General features: G+C 45.7%; 1 protein-coding gene across 2 annotated transcripts in view; it reads left to right on the top strand.

Moving 5' to 3' along the window:
• Positions 1-16,091, top strand: part of CMTM8 (CKLF like MARVEL transmembrane domain containing 8) — a 94,075-nt gene extending 77,984 nt beyond the window's left edge. For both annotated transcript variants that reach the window (XM_043442978.1, XM_043442979.1), the window contains exons 2-4: positions 9,007-9,180; positions 14,121-14,237; positions 15,818-16,091. In XM_043442978.1, coding sequence (XP_043298913.1) covers positions 9,007-9,180; positions 14,121-14,237; positions 15,818-15,901 — 375 coding nt within the window. In that variant the 3' untranslated portion in view covers positions 15,902-16,091. The remainder of the gene's footprint in view (positions 1-9,006; positions 9,181-14,120; positions 14,238-15,817) is intronic.
• The last annotated feature ends 7,632 nt before the right edge of the window (positions 16,092-23,723 follow it).

The following is a 23,723-nucleotide window of genomic DNA, read 5'->3' as shown; positions in this document are numbered from 1 at the left end:
CTAGGTTGGTCATAACTTTCCTTCCAAGAAGTAAGCGTCTTTTAATTTCATGGCTTGCAGTCACCATCTGCAGTGATTTTGGAGCCCAGAAAAATAAAGTCTGACACTGTTTCCCCATCTGTTTCCCATGAAGTGATGGAACCAGATGCCATGATCTTCGTTTTCTGAATGTTGAGCTTTAAGCCAACTTTTTCACTCTCCTCTTTCACTGTCATCAAGAGGCTTTTTAGTTCCTCTTCACTTTCTGCCATAAGGGTGGTATCATCTGCATATCTGAGGTTATTGATATTTCTCCTGGCAATCTTGATTCCAGCTTGTGCTTCTTCCAGCCCAGCATTTCTCATGATGTAACCTAGAGCCAGACATTCTGGAATGTGAAGTCGAGTGGGCCTTAGAAAGCATCACTATGAACAAAGCTAGTGGAGGTGATAGAATTCCAGTTGAGCTGGCATCAAATTTCAAATTCTGAAAGATCATGCTGTGGAAGTGCTGCACTCAATATGCCAGCAAATTTGGAAAACTCAACAGTGGCCACAGGACTGGAAAAGGTTAGTTTTCATTCCAATCTCAAAGAAAGGCAATGCCAAAGAATGCTCAAACTACCACACAATTGCACTCATCTCACATGCTAGTAAAGTAATGCTCAAAATTCTCCAAGCCAGGCTTCAGCAATACGTGAACCATGAACTTTCAGATAATCAAACTGGTTTTAGAAAAGGCAGAGGAACCAGAAATCAAATTGCCAACATCCGCTGAATAATTGAAAAAGCAAGAGAGTTCCAGAAAAACATCTATTTCTGCTTTATTGACTGTGCCAAAGCCTTTGACTGTGTGGATCACAATAAATTCTGAAAGAGATGGGAATACCAGACCACCTGACCTGCCTCTTGAGAAACCTGTATGCAGGTCAGGAAGCAACAGTTAGAACTGGACATGGAACAACAGACTGGTTCCAAATAGGAAAAGGAGTACGTCAAGGCTGTATATTATCACCCTGCTTATTTAACTTATATTGTCATAGCCTTAGATGGTGCTTAAATGAATGAGCACTGGCTACATTTGTGAACTGTACATAACAGGCAGTGGGCTGAGGGTAGCCATGGACCATGGTTATCAACCCCTGTGCAGAAGAAGGAGCTGGACTGTGTTCATCTCTCACATGAGGTAGCCAAGTCCTCAGGGGCAGGCACTCATGCCCTGCTCACCTTTGGACCCTTGAGCACCAGCCCTGCATCTGGCTTGCAGCAGAGATGCTCTGGTGTCAGCCTCTGTTGGGTCTCTCCTGGGTCTCCGTTGTGGCATGCGGGCTTCCTCTAGTTGTGGTGCACAGGCGTCTCTCATCGTGGGGCATGGGCTCTAGCACATGCAGACTGAGTAGTTGTACTGTGAGGGCTTAGTTGCTCCTTGGCATGTGGATCTTAGTTCCTGGACCAGGGATCGAACCTGCGTCCCCTCCATTGGAAGGTGGATTCTTAAGCACCGGACCACCAGGGAAGTCCCTGCCTACTCAGTCTTCAACTGCTTCTGACCATCCAGATGAGGTTGGGACCTTGTGCTTAATGGTCTTGCATCAGCCTAGTTTCCTTGTGTAGAACTTGTTACAGTTCATAGTCAGATATCCATTGATGGACCTTCTCCAGGGGCAGAAATGTCTGCTTCGCTCATCATGACACCACCAGGGCACACTCTGAGCTTTTTGATTGAATGTTGTCACATGTGTGTGGTATTAAACATAGCAAGAGGAGACCACTCAGCGTGGTCATATTATTCTGTTTTCTCCTTGTAGGACACGTAAGAGTAAATCTACAGGAGCTGGTCTCCAATGCTATTTTGCTGCAAGGAATTAATATGGTAAATGATCTCAAGTCCAATGAGGTATTTCAGAGGTGTGCTGAGCTCACCTGCTGGATCAGTGCAGCTCCGAGGAGCAAAGGCAGCTGGGAACAGCTGGTACATTGCTCCCGGGGTAGCCTAGTTCGTCATCAGAAGTCACCTGTCTATTTTGAAGACTGAAAGACAGATGGTAATCATGCTGGTTCCAGGCTAAAGTCAGAAAGAAATCAGCCAGCCGGTAGTGCCTAGAAAAAGCCCTGGCTCATAAGAGATGCTCAGTAGACATTTGAATAAACGAGGCCCTTTGAACTCCTCTCTATAGCAGAACAGCTGTCAAAGGCTCAGAGGCTTCACAGGCAGGAGAGTCCTCATGGACAAACTCAGTGTCATTTTGCAAAACCTAAGGCATCTGTTTCCTTGGTTCACAGGACAGAGGGTATGGAAGTTGTGTGTGGGCGAGTACACGCAGAGGGCCATCCAGGCTCAGTGACAACCTCAAGAGGTCACCAGGAGGAAGGCTTTCAATTTAAAAAACTTTTCTTCATAGAAAAACACGGATATCTGGTACCATTTGGGGCTGGGAGTGGGGATGGGGCAAGGAATCTTATTCCTCAAGGTAGTAACTGAAGAATTCAGTTCATTGCATCATCTCTATTGCTTTTCTTTTTAAAAATCTATTTATTTGGCTGTGCTGCTTCTTAGTTGCAGCATGTGGGATCTTTAGCTGTGGCAGGTGGGATCTAAGTCCCTGACCAGGATTCGAACCCAGGCCCCCTGCATTGGGAGCTCAGAGTCTTAGCCACTGGACCACCAGGGAAGTCCCATCCCTATTGCTTTCCTCCTCTGTATTATCATTTGTTCAGGTCAGTATCCAATATTTATTATCATCTCTATGTGAGTATCAGAGTCGCGTATTAGAGTGAACTCATAACTACAAACAACTCTCTTTTCGTTTTTACTGAAGTCAGTAGCATGCATAATTTTTAAAAATTTGCTCACTTGTCTTTGTAGCTAATTGCTCTCACATTTGTCCAATAGCCTTTCAGTAAAGTCTCCCACAAGCCAGTCCCATCCGATAATCAGAGTTCTCATTTTTCACTTGGGCAAATTTCTCCTGGGGATCTCCCTTCACCTTGAAACCCCTTATACCTTTCTGTTGGGCTGAATGTCTTGTTCCCTGGATCCCTTATCTTCCTCTTTCTTGGCTTCCTCCCTCACTTGAGGTGGAGCAAGTTCCCCAATAGTCTCACCAGGTGAAAAAGTAGGGAAAATAGCATTCAGCTGACGGCCGTCACCATGTCTGTCTTTTGAGTCACTTGGCTCCAGTCTGACCTGGTTACTGTCTGTGCCTGGGGTGCCTATCATGTCTAGATTTCCCCTCCTCTGGGAGCTTACCAGAGTTCTGTTGGCTTACTCTTTTGTTCCTCTTTTAGAGTTCATGCCCTCACTTTGTTGGGTCATATCCTTCAGTAGATTCCTGAGAAAGAATGTGTGGAAGGTGGATTTTTTTAGACATTGCATATCTGGAGGAAAAAAAAAAAGTGTCTGTCTCTTGCTCTTGATTGGTAATTTTCCTGGGTCATTTCTGGGTTAGAAATCACTTTCCTATCTGAAACCGTTTGTCATTATTTTCTAACATCCTGTCTGCTTTTGGAAAAGGTGAAAAGCCATTCTGATTTCTGATCCTTGGTGAGTCTTTGGTCGTTTGAAGCATCTTCTCTTTGCACCTGAGGTTCTAAGATTTCATGCTGAGCCTCAGTGGAGTCTGTGTTCATCCACTGTGCTGGGTACTCAGGGGGGCCCCTTCTGCATCCAAGCTCAGAAAAATATGTTACTTTTGTCTCCTTTCCTATTCATCTCATTCTGATGAAAGTTTTAAAAGGCTTTGGGAAAGGAACAAAATTAGATTAATGTGTTCATTTTGACATCTTTTCTCCCCAAACCTGAAATATACGCCAAAGCTATAGAAGTTGGCACTGGCATAGCATTGCCAGGTGGACACAATAGGGCTTCCCTGGTGGCTCAGTGGGAAAGAACCTGCCTGCCGATGCAGGAGACACAGGTTATGCAGGTTCTATCCCTGGGTCGAGAAGATCCCCTGGAGGAGGAGATGGCAACATGCTTCAGTATTCTTGCCAGGAGAATCCCATGGAAAGAGGAGCCTGGCAGGCTAAGGTCCTTGGGGTCGCAAAGAGTTGGACACGACTGAGCATCTGAGCACAGCTCATAGCAGTCGGTACAGATGCGTGGAACAGAATAAAGATTTCAGACACTGATCCAGTATGTGAGACGTCACCAGTGTGTGATAACAGATCACCTGACCATTTGCGAGAAAGAAAGAAAATTGGACCTTCTTCACCCTATCTGTGGAACTCAGTTCTAGTTTGTTTGAAGATTAAGCAAACACACAAAGCTCTCAGAAAATATCAGAGAATATTTTTATAATATTGGTGCTGAGGAAGCCCTTCCTAAGCACGTAGGAATAAAAGAAGGCTCAGAGAGTGACCTATTAATTGTGTAAAAATTTTAAACTCCCATGTGACTGAAGACTGAAGTTTAAGAAAAAAACTGGATGGGAAAAGATTGCCGCAAGTGTTGGTGGTTATCATTCCTGTTACGTAAAGATCTCTACAGATCAGTAAGGACATGATTTTGTAAAAATATCCGTAAATCAGAACTGGAAGTGGCTAATAAGCCTTTGATGTCTTCCATCCTCACAACTGATCAGGAAAATGCAGACTAAAATAAGAATACTGTACATCAGTGGTTCTTAGTGTGCGGTCCCTGGACCAACAGCACCATCTGGGAATTTGTTGGAAACACAGATTCTCAGGTCCCTTCCTAGATCTGCTCCTGATCACAAACTCTGGCACGGAGCCTCTTCACCTGAGGGTTAATGACCCTTTCAGGCGGTTCTCTGATGTTTGAGAACTGGTGCTGTGAAAACACAGTGGCCAGTGTCGTGGATGAAACTCTCATTGCTGAGTGAGAGAAACCAAACATGGGAGCGTGGATGATAAGATTCCATGTCTTTGAAGTCCCAGACCACAGATGATAGAAGCCAGGGGCCTTGCTCCCATCGGAGGAAGGAAGAAGTTAACTAGGAGAGAGGATGGAGCCCCCAAGTGCTCTGTTTCTTGAGATGGGTGCTGGTGACAGAGGTTAGTCCAGTTTGTGAGAATCCACTGGGCTGTTCGCTTAGGGTTTATGCACTTTCCTCTGCGCTGTACTTCAGCCAAGCAGTGAAAGGCAAACAAGATCTCATTCTCTCTTTTTTAAAATCAGGTTTTTAATCATTTAAGACCTGGGCATTTAATGAGGTTGGAAAGGAAGAGCAGGCATGCTCTGATGAGAAGATGAGTTAGCACAAGATTTTTGATGGCTAATTTGACAGTACCTCTGAAGCTTAAAATAGCCTAGAAATTGCATTTCTAAGACTGTTATTCGGGAATTCGGGTTTGCAGGGGTGTATACTATCGGAGAAGGCAATGGCGCCCCACTCCAGTACTCTTGCCTGGAAAATCCCGTGGATGGAGGAGCCTGGTAGGCTGCAGTCCATGGGGTCACTAATAGTCAGACACGACTAAGCAACTTCACTTTCACTTTTCACTTTCATGCATTGGAGAAGGAAATGGCAACCCACTCCAGTGTTCTTGCCTGGAGAACCCCAGGGATGGGGGAGCCTTGGTGGGCTGCCGTCTATGGGGTCACACAGAGTCGGACATGACTGAAGCGACTTAGCAGCAGCAGCAGCAGCAGCATACATCCTATAAGAATGTTCCCTGGACATGTTTTGTAGAAGCATAAAAGTGACAAGTTAAATTTTTCTCCATAGGGAACAGGTCCCATGAATTATGGAAAACTGGGCAGCTGTTAGAATCGAAATAGATCTGGACGAAAGGCCTCCTTGGTACGGCTGACCGAAAGACAGAAGTTATAGGCACCCTGTACCGAGTGGTCCATATTTTCAAAGGAAAGAGAAAAGAATTGGCAGGTGGTAATGATAGTGATAAATGCAAGCGGAAGAAGTTAAGAAGGGTAGACATAAAATTTTTATGTTGGTTTCTCTTGAGAATTTACAACTGGTAGCTGGGGGTTATAACTTCTTTTTATGCTTTATATATGCTTTGTCTACTGCCATGTTTATTTTTGCCTGCATTTATCACTTTCAAAAGTTTTTTTTAGGTCTCAGATTTACCATTCCAAAAAAAGTATTAGCCTAAAATAATGCTTGTCAGTGAAAAACAAACAGTATTTTTGAAGTCTAAGCAAATAAATATGTAGAGTTTGTCTTAAATACATACACACACACACACACACACACACACACAACAGGAGATGAGTGGTTTTGTAGAGTGGTTTTCATCAGCGTTGGTTATAGTGAGAGACAAAAGTTGCTTCCGGGTGTATTTCAGTTGCCCAAGACATTCACTTGAGTAGGAATTTTCTTGAAGACAATTTCCAAGAAAACTGTCTTTTCTTGACGGTTCTTTTCCTGTGTTTGCTGATGAGATACTGGGTCAAAGATTCCTACTCTTTGATAGCTCAGTTAGAGATACCATCCTTGTCTGTAAAAGATGACCACTGCTGGACTCCACTTGCTTTTAGTAATGAAAAGCATTTTCATATTCAGAGTCAAGAGCTTTTCATTAAGCCCATGTAGCTGGATATGAGCTTATCCTGGCAACTCTCAAACCCTTCCATGCTCCTGGAGAGATACCAGCCCCATTAGCAGTGGCTCCTCCCATGGTTATTTCCTGGGTGAATCCTCAACAAAGGACCCTTCCCACCCCTTCAGTTTGAATCAAGAAGCCCTTGATGTTATTTCAGATCCTGCCATGCCAGATGACATGTGCTACCTGTCCTATTGATACAATGGAATGTCACATCTGTGTGTGTGTAGGTTACCTGTCAGTTATGATGAATTCTGGACCATAACCCCAGGGGTGGGAGTCTTGACACTTTCTGGAATTTTATCCTGTTTGATACTTCTTTGCTTTCAATAAATTCCTTTGCCACAGGTGTGCGCCCCAAAGTACATAAACACTTCTTTGGATTCACATAGGACATCAGGCAGATAGAAGAACCTCAGCTTTCAGCTCCAGGGGGGGAAAGTAGCAGTGTTCAGAGTCTGCTCTCTGCTCCCCAGTGCAGACATCCAGACTTTGACAGGGAGGTGGGCTTGTCTCCATGAGCACTTTCAGAGGTCCCCTGGAAACCTGTCTTAGTGATGCTCACTCAGTGATGCTCCCAGGAAGTCTTCCTTCCTAAAGCAGGGCCTGAACTCTTCCCCTGGACCATCCACTTCTAACCCCATCCCAAGGTCCCAGGCTCGCTCCAATGGGCAAGGTTGTAACCTGAGCCCAGATCAGCCCTGTTAACCTGTTCCTGTATTTCATCTTTTCAGCTGAGGAGGTGACACCTAATCCACTGGGGAGTTTTTCCAGCGACCCGGGTGTACTTCCACTTTATCGTAATCTAATCCATCAAATCCATGAAGGTCCTGACTCCTTCTGAAATTTGCCTTCAATCATTCACTTCCCAGTACTCACCAGTGTCTTAATCTTAAACACATCGTCTTCTTCTTCCACTTGGATTATTACAACAGTCTCTGAATTTGTCTCTCCACCCCACAACCCAGCCACCTACATACCCGTTCTTGCCATGCAGCCAAAGTGATCTTAACAAAAACTTAACCTGTTCATATCATTGTCTTGCTCAACACCCTCCCTTATCTCTTAGAATAAAGTCCAAAGTCCTTAGGTGTCCCAGCACACAGAATCTGACCATCGCCAAGCCTTCTAACATCTTGTACCCATGTCCTAACATTCTCCACTTTTCTACAGGTTCTAGAAGCCCCTTCCCCTGCAGCTCTCTGCTCACATCATGCCCTCTGCCTGGGACAGCATCCGCCTAGCCGTCTTCATGCTCTTAGTGGGTCTTCAGACTCTTCCTCAGCATGGCCCCCTCTGATTCATGCCTTTCCTGCCCGCAAGCTCATGGCCCCCTATTAGAGACTCTGGTCACACCCTTCATTTCCTTCATAGCATGTTCACAATTGTGACTGTTCTGTTTGTGTATCTCCCCTCACAAGACTCTTAAGCAGTGTGTTGAGCAGGTCTGCTTGGTTTCTGCCTGGCTCTGTCCCCGGGGCCCATGAGCAGGAAGCCTGGCCCATGGTAGGTGCTCAGGTGTCAAGGCCGAATGACCAGAGTGATCAGAGTCCATTTTGTGTCACATCCCATGGAGAGAGCTGAGACAGGAAGGAAACTGCTTGATCCGAGTCATAGCAGCCAGCGCCTGTCCCAGATACCTGATGCTGTCCCCTGGGGATAGGGTTTAGATGCCAACTTGCCTGTGACTCAGGAATGCAGTCCTCCTGGGCCCTGGAGGGAGTCAGGGCCTCCCTGGTGGGAGACAGACACTTCGTTGTGGCCTCCCTCCTTGAGAACCAGAAACCCCCACAGCATCCTTCTTTCACTCAGTGCTGACATGACAGAGCTTCGGGCTGGTCCTACCCAGCAGCAGCGGTGAAGTCGGGAGAGTGTTGCTGGAATAAACCTACAGCTTGTTTCTTGTTCCCCTGACAGGTGTCGGGAACAGATTCCAGCCACAAATGTGTGTTGTTTTGTCCCTCTTTATTAGCGCTAACATTTGTTGATTCATTCATTCATGCATGCATGCATGCATGCTGCACCATGAGACTTGCGGGCTCTTAGTTCCCTGACCAAGGATTGAGCCCAGGCCCTCACAGTGAGAGTGCCGAGTCCTAACCACTGAACTGCCAGGGAATTCCAGGGTTGGCATTTAAAAATCAAGATTACCAGCACATACAAACTTGAGTTTCTGTGTTTTCCTGGGGGCAGGCGGGGAGAAAGAGCGAGAAAACCAGCCCACAGCAATTGGCCGGAGCTGGGCAGAGACAAGGCATGGGCTTCCTGCTTGCCCTGGTCTCTGCCCAGCCTGCCCTGTTCATTCATTTTCCCTTTCTGGTATTCCTGGGAATGTGAGTTTGCGCCCCAGTCACATTTGTTACATGTATCCATATGTGTGCATGAAACTTGTAGTTGACACTTTGCCTGATTGTTTTTTTTCTCTGTCTCCACTTCCTCCTCCTCCTTTATTTTCTCTTCCATCTCCCTTTTCCTTCCCACTGTCTCTCCCGTTTGACAGGTTCTGGGACTGCTGGTATGGACACTCATCGCTGGAACGGAGTACTTCCGGGTCCCTGCCTTTGGCTGGGTCATGTTCGTAGCTGTGTTTTACTGGGTCCTCACCGTCTTCTTCCTCATCATCTACCTAACGATGACCTACACCAGGATCCCCCAGGTGCCCTGGACCACGGTGGTAAGCCAACCATGAGTGTTCTTCCTGCCCGTTGCCCCTGAGGTGGGATGGAGTTTAGTCCTCCAGTCAATTTGCGATTGTCTCTATGCCAGTAAAGCAGAGGGCAGAGCCGGGGAGAGCCCCGCACTGGTGTTTTACGCCTGAGTGTGGAGCATCGTGTGGGAAGGTCCAGGAATTCCTCTTAGGCAAAGTAGCAAAGCGGTCCTCAGAAGACTGAGCCAAGAGAAGCTCTGTTCTTTTGTGTAACCTCTTGTTTTATTAATTCTCAATAAACAGTGACAGCTGGATACAGCTATGTCAGGGCACAACCGCAGTAGATCTCTCATCCTTCCAGCCCCTTCTGATGTCGTGGCTTTAACTCTTTGGGCAGCAGAGTTCTTTGATATTGAGATGCAAAGAGTTAAAATGAAAAATGAAAAGCACTGTTAGGACAACTAGGTGTGCTCATATTTGGGAGCAGGAGTAGTCAAAAGTGACTGGATTGTGGTCCTGACTCCATGCGGGATGCAGGATAACAAAGGGAAACAGAGTCCGGAGATGCGGGCCGTGGATGGCTAAGAAAACGTATAGATTACAGAACCTTAGTCTGCTTGGACGCCAGAACAATACCCTAGACCTTCAGTGACAGAAATTTCGTGCCGTCTAGGCTAGTCGTCTAGGATCAGGTGTCAGTAGAGTTGGTTTCTGGTGAGAGCTCTCTTCCTGGCTTGCAGATGCCTGCCAGTCTTGCTGTGTCCTCACGTGGCAGAAAGAGAACAGAGGATGTGAACTCCCTTTCATTTCTTAGAAGGGTGCTAACCCTCTCAGATGGACCTCACCCTCATGACCTCCTCTGACCCTAAGTACCTCAAAGGCCCCTTAACCAAATACTATTGCATTGAGGGTTAGGGCTTCAGCATATGAATTCGGGGGAAAAAAAAATTGGGTGGGCATAATATTCTGCCCACCCATATCACACCCATCTCACATGCAAAGTGCATTCATTCCATCTCAACGTCCCTCAAACTCATTCCAGCATCAACTAAAGTCTAGATCCAAAGTCTCCTTTAAGGGACTTCCCTGGTGCTCCAATGGTTAAGACTTTATACTACCAGTGCAGGGGACATGAGTTTGATCTCCTGATCAGGGAATTAACATCCCTCATGCCGCACGTAAAAGTAAATAAAACAAAAAATAAAGATAAATCAGACAGGTGTTAATCCTGCTTAAAAAACAAACAAAAACCTCCCCCCAAACCAAAGTCTCCTTTAAATATTATCTGTGTCAGATATGGGTGAGACTTGAGGTACAATTCACGCTGAGGCAAAATTCCTCTACAGCTAAGAACCTGTGAAACCAGGCAAGTTGAATGCTTCCAAAATACAGTGGCAGGACAGACACTCCCATTTCAAAAGGGAGAAATAGGAAAGAAGGAAGGGGTGAGAGGTCTCCAGCAAGCCCAGAAAGTTACAAGACAAATTCCATCTGATCTTAAGGCGCCATCATAGTCCTTTTTGGTTCAGTGTGCTATCTTCTGGATCCATCGGGAGAGCACAGTAACCCCAGTGCCTCTGCAGGGTGACCTCCCCCTGGGACACTGGGTGGGGACATGCCGGATCACAGAAACCAGAGAGGTAGCCCCACCCTTTGAAACTGAGGAGGAGCCAGCCTGATCAGTGGGCCCGTGACAGGAGTGCCAGCCCCAATGATCTCTGAATCGCCTTTCTTTTTGTGAAAGATAAAGCTATGTCATAGGCATATAGTTCTGTGGTTCTGTCCTGCAGAATCCAAGACGTTCAGCACCCCTCCTTCATTCTGGCCTATTTCCATCCCCTTCTGTTCAAACTGGCAGTGTTTCTACTGGTATAATCCCTTACTTGTTCATGGCTTCTACTGAGATTATTATTCAATTGCTAAGTCGTGTCCAACTTTTTGTGACCCCATGGGCTGCAGCATACCAGGCTTCCCTGTCCTTTACCATCTGCCAGAGTTTGCTCAAACTCATGTCCATTGAGTCAGTGATGCCATCCAACCATCTCATCCTCTGTTGCCTCCTTCTCTTCCTGCCTTCAGTCTTTCCCAGCATCAGGGTCTTTCCCAGTGAGTCCGTTCTTTGCATCATGTGGCCAAAGTATTTGGAGCATCAGCTTCAGCATCAGCCCTTCCAATGAATATTCAGGGTTGATTTCTTTTAGGATTGACTGGTTTGATCTACTTGCTCTCCAAGGGACTCTTAAGAGTGTTCTCCAACACCACAGTTGAAAAGCATCAGTTTTTCAGCACTCAATCTTCTTTATGGTCCAGCTCTCACATCCATATATGACTATAGCTTTGACTATACAGACCTTTGTTGGCAAAATAATGTCTCTGCTTTTTAACACGCTGTCTAGGTTGGTCATAGTTTTTCCTGTTACAGACACACTCTAATTCTAGTTCCAAAATCTGTACCCAACTCTCTGCCCCAAATTCTGTATTCATCAGGGTTCTCTAGAGAAATAGAAGTAATAGAATGTTTATCTATATAAAAAGATTTGCTCTAAGAATCAGCTCATGGGCTTATGGAGCCTAAGACATCCCGAGACCTGCAGACAGCAAGCTGGAGGCCTAGGAGGGCTAATGGGCCTGAGAACCAGGAGAGCTGCTGCTGTAAGTTCTAATCCAAAAGCTAGCAGGCTTCAATGTATGACAAAACCCACTGAAATGTTGTGAAGTAATTAGCCTCCAACTAATAAAAAAATAAAAATAAAAAAAAAGCTAGCAGGCTTGAGACCCAAGAGGACCTGAAGTTTCGGTTGAAGTCCAAAAGCAGGAACAAAGACTGGTGGTCCCAGCTCAAGGCAGTCTGGCAGGAGTTCCCTCTTAGTCACAGGAAGGCCAGCCTTTTTTTGTAGTCAGACCTTTACTGACTAGGTGAGGCCCACCCATACTTGGAAGGGCAGCCTGCTTTACCCGGTCGGTCTGCTGATTCAGACATCGATCTTATCTAAAAACACCTTGGTACACATCCAGAATAGTGTACCAGCATAAGTTAACATGTCAGATTAACCATCCCAGCACTCTGTGATACATACTAGCGTGGGGGGATGTACCAAGTGGGGTGCCCACGTTTGTATTTGGGGAAGCAGTTTGACTGACTCCTGTCTGTTTACCCAAAAACAAAAGTGAGGATTCCCCATAAAGACCTTCAGGAACTGGGTGCAGTTTCTGAGAGTTAAGTCCAAAGTGGTCCCACACAGGCCTGGGGCAGTGGAGGCAGCCCTGTTGGAACTGGCCCCCTGCTTCCCAGGCAGGCGCAGGAAAGACGGCCTCATCTAGATGAGGGAGTCACAGAAGGCACCCCGAAGTTATGGCACAGGGGATCCAGGTGAGGGGCAATCACAGTGAGTTGGGGAAATTTAAGGAAAGCTGTTTTGGAGGAAGAAGAGTCTTGAGCTAGGTCTTGAAGGAAATGCTTGAGTGCTGGAAAGAAGATGAGCCTGGAAGAGGTAACATGGGAGGCAGTGGTCCAGACATGGGGATGGGCAGGACCCTGACTTCCGCCTCTGCCCAAGTCTCCGTTTCGAGCCGATGCTCTGGACCAGAGGCTGGCAGACTTTCTCTGTCGCAGTCGTTCAGCTCCGCTCACCATGGGAGAGCCGCCTTAGACACTTAGCAAATGAACAAGCATGACTGTGCTTCAGCAAAACTTTTTACATAACGACTGGCAGGTCTGGAGGTCCAGTGGTTAAGACTCAGTGCTCCCAATGCAGGGGGAACGAGTTCGATCCCTGATTGGGGAGCTAAGATCTCCACATGTTGTGAGCGGTGCAGGCAAAAAAGTAAAAAACAAAAAAACTGGTAGACTGAGTTTCTCTGGCCTTTTCACACGTGGGTGAGCAGCCCTGAGAGAGAGGCGATGGTCTTTCTTGATGCAACAAAGGGATTAAACGCTTCTGAAGGGACTTCAAGTCTCGTTCTGCTGACGGCTAGTCAGGATTCTTTATCTTGCTGACCTTCAGCCTACAACATCTGTTAGTCTCTTTCTCTCCGCCAAGCCTAAGATTCCTTCATTGATCTATTACATTAAAAATTTAAAACATTGCCTGTAATGTTACTTTTTTTTTTCTTTACTTGTTTAACGATGCTTCCTTCTGAAACTCCCTGGTTTTAAAATGCTCTGATTTGCATTTTCAGAATTTGTCATCATGAGGCATGTCCCCATTCTACCATAAGGAAGCTGAGGTTTGAAGCTTCCTGACTTTGCTTACATTCACACACAGCTGGACCCATGTCTCTCGACTTCCACCCAGCAGTTTTTTCCTGCCGTCATCCTGCTCTGGGTGTTTCTCTGCCTGAGAAGTAATTAGAACCCTGGCCAGCAGCCAGGAGACCCCTTTGCATCAGGAGCTGCATGCTCACACATGTGAGGAGACCAGAAGGTCAGACGAGTGAGTGTAAACTCAAACAGTATAGAATCCTTGCCACCCAGGCCCACGGACTTAAACACCTGCAGAATAGTCTTCAACTAGAAATAGGCTGTGTTTCCAGGATCACTAGGTCTTCTGTTGTTGGCTTTTTCCTCCTCCCTGGAGAATCCAGAAATCTGGGTTTCTGTTTCAGCTCCCCCATTTCGAAGATGTTTGCAGCCAAATTTTGAAAATTTCATGTACTGCCAGTGGATGCTAATAAAGATCAGGTGTGTCTGTCTTCTAGTTGGGATATTTTATTTGCTGCTTTCATTGAGGAGCCCTTTTGCAAACCCTCATGCCTGTGTAAGTGGAGGAAGTGGCATGCACCAGGGACCCCTTAGGCACCAAGGAGCCGCCTTCTCATTAGCCTTGTTGATGCATCCTTGTTGATGCACTGCCTTCTTCCTGCATCCACATGAGCACCTTGCCAAGTGCGATTCTAGCTGCTTCTGGGGTCTGGGGGTGCCCAGACCTTCCCAGGCTCCCTAAACACTCTGCACCTCTGCTTTCCAGGGTCTGTGGTTTAACGGCAGCGCCTTCGCCTTATACCTCTCAGCCGCTATTGTGGACGCATCTTCCGTCTCCCCAGAGAGAGACAGTCACAACTTCAACAGCTGGGCGGCTTCGTCGGTGAGTGAGCCTGTCATCCCGGGGGTCTCCTCCTCTCTGAGGCCGGCTGGGGATCAGAGGGCAGAGGACAGAGTTGCCTGCAGGACTTCCTAGGCGGCTCAGCAGTCAAGAAACTGCCTGCCAGGGCAGGACGTGCAGGAGCCGCGGGTTTGATTCCTGGGTTGGGAAGATCTCCTGGAGAGGGGAATGGCAACCCACTCCCCAGTATAATGGCAACCCAGTATTACAGCCTGGACAATCCCATGGACAGAGGAGCCTTGTGGGCTGCAGTCCATGGAGTCACAAAGAGTCGGACACGACTGAGCGACTGAGGACAGCTCACCTGTAGGGAAAGCGTCACCTTCCAGGGGACCTTCTTGGCAACGAACTTCTGCTTTGCGTATCATGGGGCCTCCGATGGCCTGGAGCATGAAGAGGCTGGAATAGTGCACTGGAGTGAAAGCCAGACTCTGGAACAAAATAAATATTTGTGGGAGAGAAAACATTTGAGGCATTCTAAGAATAATTCTGCTGCCTACAGCATCAGCTGTGGGGAGGGACAGAAGATGAGCACTCTAGGATTCTATTTAAGTAGAAATTGTTGTTTACGCCCCAACGATGCCTGGAGGGATAAACCCTAGCGGAGGTTCCTTCCAGGGACTGTGATGGACCATGAGGGGTGTGGGATGAGAGGCTTCTGCTTTTTAATTCATGTACTTCTGTACTGTTGGCATTTTTGAATCGTGTGTATTTTTCAAATTTAAAAAACGAATTTTTCAAGTTGCTCTGAGATTGGCCTTAAAATATTTCACCAGCATCAGAAGTGTTAGGGGCAGTGGGCAGTGACACAGGAAGGCCAGCAGGATGATGTTAAAGCTGATGGGTGATACATGGGTGTTTATTGTGCCAGTGCTTTAAACTTATATTTCAAAATCTCTGCATGCATGCATACCAAGTTGCTTCATTCATGTCTGACTCTTTGCGACCGCATGGACTGTAGCCCACTAGGCTCCTCTGTTCATGGGATTCTCCAGGTAAGGATGGAGCAGGTGCTTTACCCTATTTGAAGGTAAACAGCATGAGTCCACATGAGATTAAAAATCATGGTCTGTTGTAGTTAACACACACAGCCAGAATCAGCTGGGCAGTGGCAAACTATTATCTATAGGATGGATAAACAACCAGGTCGTACTGCATAGCACAGAGAACTATATTCATCACCCTGTGATAAACCATAATGGAAAATAATATGAGAAAGAATATATATATATAGGCTTCCCAGGCAGCGCTAGTGGTAAAGAACCCTCCTGCCATGGCAGGAGATGTAAGAGACACGGGTTCGATCTCTGGGTTGGGAAGATCCCCTGGAGGAGGGCAGGGGTTTGGTGTAAAACGACAGGCTTCCCAGATAGTCCCAAGGAACAAAAACAGCCCAAATCCATTCCAGAAGGAAGGTAATTGAACCAATAAAGCAGTTTTAGATGAGAAAACTTGGAGTCAAGGGGTGCTATAAGTACATTATTCGACGGAAGTAAAGTGATGACTTTTGCTAATTAGGATGCATCCTAAACCCTCTTTCTATTGTGTTTTGTTTTCTCCAGTTCTTTGCCTTCCTGGTTACCATCTGCTACGCTGGAAACACTTATTTCAGTTTTATAGCTTGGAGATCCAGGACCATACAGTGATTCACCATTTTGAAAATTAAAAGGGGGGAAAAAAAGGAAGACTCACTGTAAACAAACAAACAAACAAAAAACAAACCTGTAGGTATAATGTATATTTCCAGAGATTTGTATTTAACTAATGTTTTTATATACTTAGTTAAATTTGCTCACACTGGTTTGTTACAATTAAACTGGATACTTATCTGCTGTAGCTTCTGATGAACTCTTTAACTATCTTGTTGCTGTCTTCATAGACCTTATTTTCTTAGGCAATGTAGAAAGAGATGAACTGCTGATACGAAGAATGCATCAAGTTTATAAACCGAACTTTTAAAAATGCTAGATTCTCTTTTGATTAAATGTTGCAGAATCCAGGGTAACATGGTGTCTCGTTCAAGAAAGGAGACCTTTTGCTGAAGCCTGAGGCTGGGGGCTGCGGGGAGTTCTTCACCCTCACAGTGTTGCCCAGGGTTGATACTGCCGGGAGACACTGTCCACAGGCCAGTGTGTCGGAGAGATCCATCTCCCCAAGCCTGGGGGTCGTTGGCATCCATGATTCTCACACGCTGACCGGTTGGCATCAAAAGCATCTCATGAGCCTAACCTTGAAGCTTAGTAATGAGCCCCCCTTAAGTGATGCTCTGAGCACCGTGGCTGATGCGCTGGTGGTTTGGTTTCTAACACTGATTACAATAAACTCGTAACCATTAAAAGAATAAATACTTGCATGCACCTTAAAACCATCCTGCTGATCCCAGAGACAGAGGTCCCATATTGAGTGGAACATGTGTGACCCGAAGGTCCCAAATCTCTAGGCTCCAGCCTGAATCGTTTGTAACATTGTTATCAGCTCTTAGGAGACAGTAGGAAGATGCCCGTTTGGGAGGCAGATGTGCGCTCAGAGGAAGTGTTCTCGGGCAAGATGGCTCTTGCTGGCACGGCAGTGTACCTTGGGTGATTTTTCAAACTGAGCCTCTTTTGAAAAACAAAAAACCATAGAAATGTTAGTGTAGTTGGTGAGCAGGAGCGGTTCCGCCGAACACCGTGGACCTGGCCCCCCACCGTTCTGCTCGTGTGGCGGTGCTGTTTTCTTTCTGTTGTATGTTGTTCATGCTGGTTTTCCTGTTCCTCTGATTCCTCATCCAAGCTCTGTTTCCCCCTGTATGAGAAGGAGAGTTGGGATTTCTCCAGTGTCTAATGACACCCACCCCAGACCTTTGAAAGGAGCAGTAGAGAATGTTCTTGGCTTGTGGGTCCAAAGTGGTTGCGGGGAGGGGGCCGGGAATGGGGGCACGGGAGGCCTGTCTGAGCCCCACCTGTGGTCTCAATGCTTCGGCTTCTGCAGCTCACCCCTGCCTGCGATCTTTCTGGAGTTCTGTTCCCAGGCGTCACCCGGACAGCCTGCGACTTGCTGGTTTTGCAGGAAAAGCTGAAATAACTAGTCAGGGTTTGTGTGCCCCGCCTCCCTGTCCATCTTCCCCTCTCACACTCGCAGAAGCATATTCACCTTCCACGTACCTGCCGTGTGTCAATTTTTCTTAAATTGAAATACAGTGGGTTTACAGTGTTGTGTTTTAGGAGCACAGCAAGTGATACACTTTATATATAAGCATATATATTCTTTTTTTACATTATCTCACATTGCTGGGTGCATTTTTAAGTGCTTTGTATTGCAGTTAAGTCTCCATGAAAGGCAGAGAAACTGTAACCTAAGAGGTCTGTTTCTGGAAACAGTCATGAGGAAGAAGCCTGTTTTTATGTTCTCTGTGTATGTGTGTGTGTGTGTGTGTGTATGTGTGTGTGAGAGAGAGAGAGAGAGAGAGAGATTTCTACAGCCATGGCCACATTTATAGGAAGTAGCTTCTGGGGTAAAAGTTTTCGTTAGCCAACTTGAAATAGCCTCCAAATAGACTGCAACCAGCTGTGGACCTTTCCTAAACTGGAAGCACCAAAGGGATCAATTTCAAGGGATCTGTTTCAAGAGATCAGTGTTTCATCTGTGTCCATGTGGGGTGGGGGGACTTGCCGTCATGTCTCTGTTTGTGGCTTTTCAAGAGCATGACGCTTAGCGTTGCCTTGAAAGTTCACCTCCAAAAAACCACCCAGAAAACGAAAAAACATTTATTTTTAGCTGAAAGGAAGTTATTTCTTCTTTTGAATACTGACTTTGTTCATGAATAATTTTTAAGTGTGAATTTTTAGACAACAAAATGATTCTGTTTTTCTGCTGAAGCTATAAGTTTTGAACTAGGCTTAATTTTTCTCTGGAGAAAGAAGGGGGGAAAAAAAGTAAAGCCACATGCAACACGGCTAGCATAACAAGAAGAGTAGTTTTCTGGGGATGAAAAATATTATTCCAAGTATAATAGAATGTGCTTACACTGTTGTCTGCATTCACCTCTTAGCCCTTCCAGAAACATCACATTCTCTTTGATAGAATGAAACCCGAGGGGGGCGGGTTTCATTTGATGTATTTACCCACTCATGACAAATCAATGAAATGCTTTAGGCATTTAATTTCTCTCTATGGCTATTTCCAACTCTTAGCCCCACAAGGTAAATGTTTGGCCAATATTTTAAAACTGTAAGAAAATCTAGAGGCAAGAATGTTCAGCATCAGTTACTTTTGTACATGTTAAAATTCTCCCTTCATAGGCAACTCCCCACAGGGTATCAGTGCATAAGCATGTTAAATATACAAGCTATCTCTGCATAGAGTACAGTCATTTAACAACACTAACTGAAGATGCAGCCCTGGGTAGGAAATCAGTTTAAAAGTCTGAATTTCTGTTCCCTTGACAATTCTTTGGAGAAGGCAATGGCACCCCACTCCAGCACTCTTGCCTGGAAAATCCCATGGACGGAGGAGCCTGGTAGGCTGCAGCCCATGGGGTCGCTAAGAGTCGAACACAACTGCGCGACTTCACTTTCACTTTTCACTTTCATGCATTGGAGAAGGAAGTGGCAGCCCACTCCAGTGTTCTTGCCTGGAGAATCCCAGGGACGGGGGAGCCTGATGGGCTGCCGTCTATGGGGTCGCACAGAGTCGGAAACGACTGAAGTGACTTAGCAGCAGCAGCAAATTCTTAAATTGAAAAGAGATTTTCACAGGAAAAAAAACAATCCAGGCACACCTCATTTTATTGCCCTTCACTTTACTGCACTTCACAGACACCGTGTTTTATACAAACTGAAGGTTTGAGGCAACCCTATGTGGGCCAAGTCCATTTTTCCAATAGCATTTCCTCACTTCATGTCTGTGTCACATTTTGGTAATTCTCCCAGTATTTCAAACCTTCTCATTATTATGCTTCGTTCAGTGATCTGTGGTCTTTGATGTTACTGTTTGTTTTCAGGCACCACAAACCATGCCCATATAAGATGATGAATTTAGTCCATAAATGTGTGTGTTCCAACTGCTCGTTCCCCATCTCTCTCCCTCTCCGCAGGCCTCCCTGTTCCCTCAGACAACAGTATTGAGATTAGGCCAGTTAATAACCCTTCAATGACCTCTTAAGTGTTCACGTGAAAGGAAGAGGCACATGTATCTCAGTTTAAATCAAAAGCTAGAAGTGATTAAGCTTAATGAGGAAGGCATGTCGAAAGCCCAGACAGGCTGAAAGCTCAGCCTCTTGTGCCAAACAGCCAAGTTGCAAATGCAAAGAAGTTCCTGAAGGAGATTAAAAGCGCTACTCCAGTGAACAGAAGAATGATAAAGGGAAACTGCCTAATTGCTGATATGTAAGTTTTAGGGGTCTGTGTAGAAAGAAGATCAAAACACTTTTCTTGAAGCAGGGGAAAAAAAAAAGCCTAATCCAGAGCTAGGTCCTAACTCTCTTTAATTCTAGGAAGGCTGAGAGAGATGAGGAAGCTGCAGAGGAAAAGTCTGAAGCTAACAGAGGTTGGTTCATGAGGTTTAAAGAAAGAAGCCGTCTCTTTAAAGTTGGAGGTGAAACAGCACGTGCTGACGTAGAAGCTGCATCATGTGCAAAAGATCTAGATAATCCATCAACGTGGCTACTCTAAATAATGGATTTTCAGTGTAGACAAATCAGGCTTCTATTGGGAGAAGATGCCATCTAGCACTTTCCGAGCTGGAGAGGAGAAGTCAGCGCCTGGCTTCAAAGCTCCAGGGGACAGGTTGACTCTGTCATTAGGGGTGAAACACAGCTGGTGATTTTAAGTTAAGTTTCGTATTCACTTACCATTCTGAAAATCCTAGGGACCCTAAAGTGAAAGTGTTAGTCGCTCAGTCGTGTCTGACTCTCTGCGATCCCATGGACTGTAGTTCATCAGGCTCATGAAATTCTCCAGGCAAGAATCCTGGGGTGGGTAGCCATTTCTTCCCCGGGGGAATCTTCCTGACCCAGGGATCGAACTCAGGTCTCCCATGATGCAGGCAGACTCTTTACCGGCTGAACCACCAGGGAAGCCCCAGGGACCTTAAGGGTTATACTGTATCCACCCTGCCTGTGCTCCATCAGTGAAACAACAAAAGCCTGGATGACAGCACATCTGTTGACAGCATGGTTTACTGACTACTTTAAGCCCACCGTTAAGACATACTGCTCAAAAAAAAAAAAGATTCCTTTCCAAATATGACTGCTTACTGACAAAGCACTAGGTCACCCAAGCGCTCTGGTGGAGATGAATACGAGATTAATGTTGTCATGCCTGCTAACACAACACCTGTTCTATAACCGAAGGATCATGGAGTCATTTTGGCTTATTATTTAAGAAATATATTTTGTAAGGCTTTGACTGCTGTAGATAGTGATTTCTCTGACAGATCTGGGCAAAGTCAGTTGAAAACCTTCTGGAAAGGACTGTTTTTTAACAACTGATGTCATTTAGAATATTCGTGATTTGTAAGAAGAGGTCAAAAGGCCAACATTGCCAGCAGTTTGGAGAAAGTTGGTTCCAGCCCTCGTGGAGGACTTTGGGGGATCGAGGCTTCAGCAGAGGAAGTAACTGCAGATGTGGTGGGAATTGCAGGAGAGCTCGCTAGAAGTGGAGCCTGGGGCCTTCCCTGGCTGTCAGTGGTTAAGACTCCGAGCTCCCAATGCAGGGGGCCCAGGTTCGATCCCTACTCAGGGAACTAAGATCCCACATGCCGTGGAGCAGCCAGCAAAGAGCCAACCGGCAGATGGGGCCCAGTGCTGCCTCTCCTCTCCTGATGAAACTTTAATGTGTGAGGAGTTGCTTATGGATGAGAAAAGACAGTGGTTCCTTGAGATGGAATCTGCTCCTGGTGAAGATGCTATGAAGACTGTTGAAATGACAACAGGGGATTTAGAATATTACATAAACTCAGCTGCTAAAGCAGCGGCAGGATTCAAGAGGACTAACTCCAATTCTGAAAGAATATCTGTGGGTAAACGCTACCAAACAGCACTGCCGAGTGCAGAGAAATCATTTGTGAAAGGAAGAGTCAATCTATGAGGCAAACTTCACTGTTGTCCTATTTTAAGACTAAGACAGCCACTCCAAAATTCAACAGCCAAAATTCAACTTATTTTTTTAGCAAATAAGTATTTTTAAATTAAGTATGTACATTGTTTTTTAGACATAATGCTATTAGTAGACTATAGTATAAACAGAACTTTTATATGCATGGAGAAACCAAAAAAATGTGTGTGACTCTCATTATTGTTATGGTCTGGGACCAAACCCACCCAGTGTCCGAGGAAAGCCCATATCAGCCTAAATGCACACAGATGCACAGTGAAAAAGGGCAACCTGAGAAATATTTCCTAACTTGGTGTTACATAAATATTCTGGCTACATTCTGCTGCCGAAGTAATTGTAAGCAGACAGAGGTAAAAGAAGGTAGGTTACTCTTCCAGAGTTGATGACTTTGGACAATGAGAAAGATCAGAATATCTGTTGTTAAAAGTAAACTTACGTATTTGGTGTATATAAAAGAGGGAAAGTGCTTGGCAACCCAGAGGCGATGATTTTTCAGAAACTTAAGGTGAGTGGCAGGAAAGTTGAGGCATTCATTTCATTTGGAAGGTGTGTTTCATGTCAATAGCAGACTTCTTTTCTAGAGTATTCAGACTAACATTTAAGTCAGGATGTAGCAGACCTTGCCACTGCGTCCTCAGCATCCCTTCTTCCTCTTGTCATCTGACTGCCCTAGTTTTTTTTTCAGTGTCCACACCACCCACTTACACCCCAGCGACTTCAGGGAAAGCCAGCTCCACTGTGCCCTGGGATGGAGCGTGTGGCCAGGGCTAAGCCCATCCCACCCTGGCCGCAGCAACTGGCTCAGGAGCATGTGATCCAGGCTTGCTGGGGAGTTCTGAGGAAATGTACAAGCGGAAAGTTGACAATTATCTTGTGACCAGGAGGAGGAGCCAGCCATGGGATGAAGGCAACTGGAAGAAAGATGAAGATGGAAAGATACTTCAGGGAGACACAGTGGAACTGCCAGCTCCTCCTCCAGCCTAGCGGACAGAAAACATCTGTACTGTGAGAAAAGGAAGTAGGTGAACACTGCATAGGCTGTGGGAGTGAAGTGGCACAACATTTCCAGAAACCTGAGTGTGTGTGTGTGTGTGTGTGTGTATATGAAGAGTCTTAAAAATGTTCATTCCCTTTGATTTGGGGATCCTTCTCTTAGGAGTCTTAAGATTCATGCCTAAAGATGCTAATCCTGGTCTTATGTATAATAGGAAAAAAAAAATTAGCCTAAAACCCTAACAGTGGGAGAATGATGGGTCAATGAATCATTGAATGAAACTTTATAAATGAATGCAGTGTAACCCAAGTTTATTCAAAATCAGAATTGGCTAGCACCATCATTGATGATTTAACTTTGTATTTCTCTGGGTCAGGAAGATCCCCTGGAGAAGGAAATGGCAACCCACTCCAGTATGCTTGCCTGGAAAATTCTATGGACCAAGGAGCCTGGTAGGCTACAGTCCATGGGGTCGCAAAGAGTTGGACACGACTGAGCAACTAACACTTGTATTTTTAACACATTTTTTAAGCTGTGCTTGAACTGTGGTTGGTAGGTTGATTACAAAATTGAAAATCAGTTGTTAAGCTGCTGTCTCTTTAAATATATAGAATGAGGAAAAATAAGCTATACACACACTAAAAAAATCAATGCTGCCACAAAAAAACTCTTTGTGAGGAGTTTCTAACAGGAAAGTGTGGTGTAACTCAGAGCTTAATTGTAAAGGATCATGCGGTGATTTTTAATTTCTTTGTTTTTCCTGGAAAAGAAAAAAAGAATACACAGTGAGCATTTCTGTTCAGACTTAATTTAATACAACAGTGAAATTGATCTGACCTGTTTGATGGTCACAGTTATTCTTGGGCTGCATGGCTGTGCTGTGCTCAGGTGTGTCTGACTCTTTGCGACCCCATGGACTGTAGCCAAGTTAGTGGGCCCCCTCACTCTTGTGAGTGCACCCACCTAAGCCCTTGCTCCCCAGGGGGCAGCCCTTCGCACCAAGAGGGCATCCCATTGTGTAGACATCTCCATGTACTTGGCCACAGGTCTGATCTGTGGAGCCTCTTACCCTCCAGGCCAGCACATGGCTCTTGTGCTGCTAAGCCTCTCACTCCAGCTTTTTAAAAAAGAAAAAAAATTTATTTGGCTGCACCAGCTCTCAGCTGCAGCATGCAGGATCTAGTTCCCTGACCAGGGATCGAACCCCAGGTCCCCTGTATTGGGAGCGTGGAGTTTTAGTCCCTGAACCACCAGGGTAGTCCCTCTCACTCAAGCTTTTAAGTGATCATGATAAAGTGATTAACACAGAGTGGGCCACCACCAGTGATCTAGGCTGGGTGGCACGTGGGCCAGGGGCAGTCAGAGAAACCCAGCCCAGTC

Source organism: Cervus canadensis, chromosome 22 (assembly GCF_019320065.1).
Source record: "Cervus canadensis isolate Bull #8, Minnesota chromosome 22, ASM1932006v1, whole genome shotgun sequence".
Classification (NCBI taxonomy): domain Eukaryota; kingdom Metazoa; phylum Chordata; class Mammalia; order Artiodactyla; family Cervidae; genus Cervus; species Cervus canadensis.
Note: the sequence above shows the minus strand (reverse complement) of the source record. Positions and strands in the feature narration are given on the sequence as shown.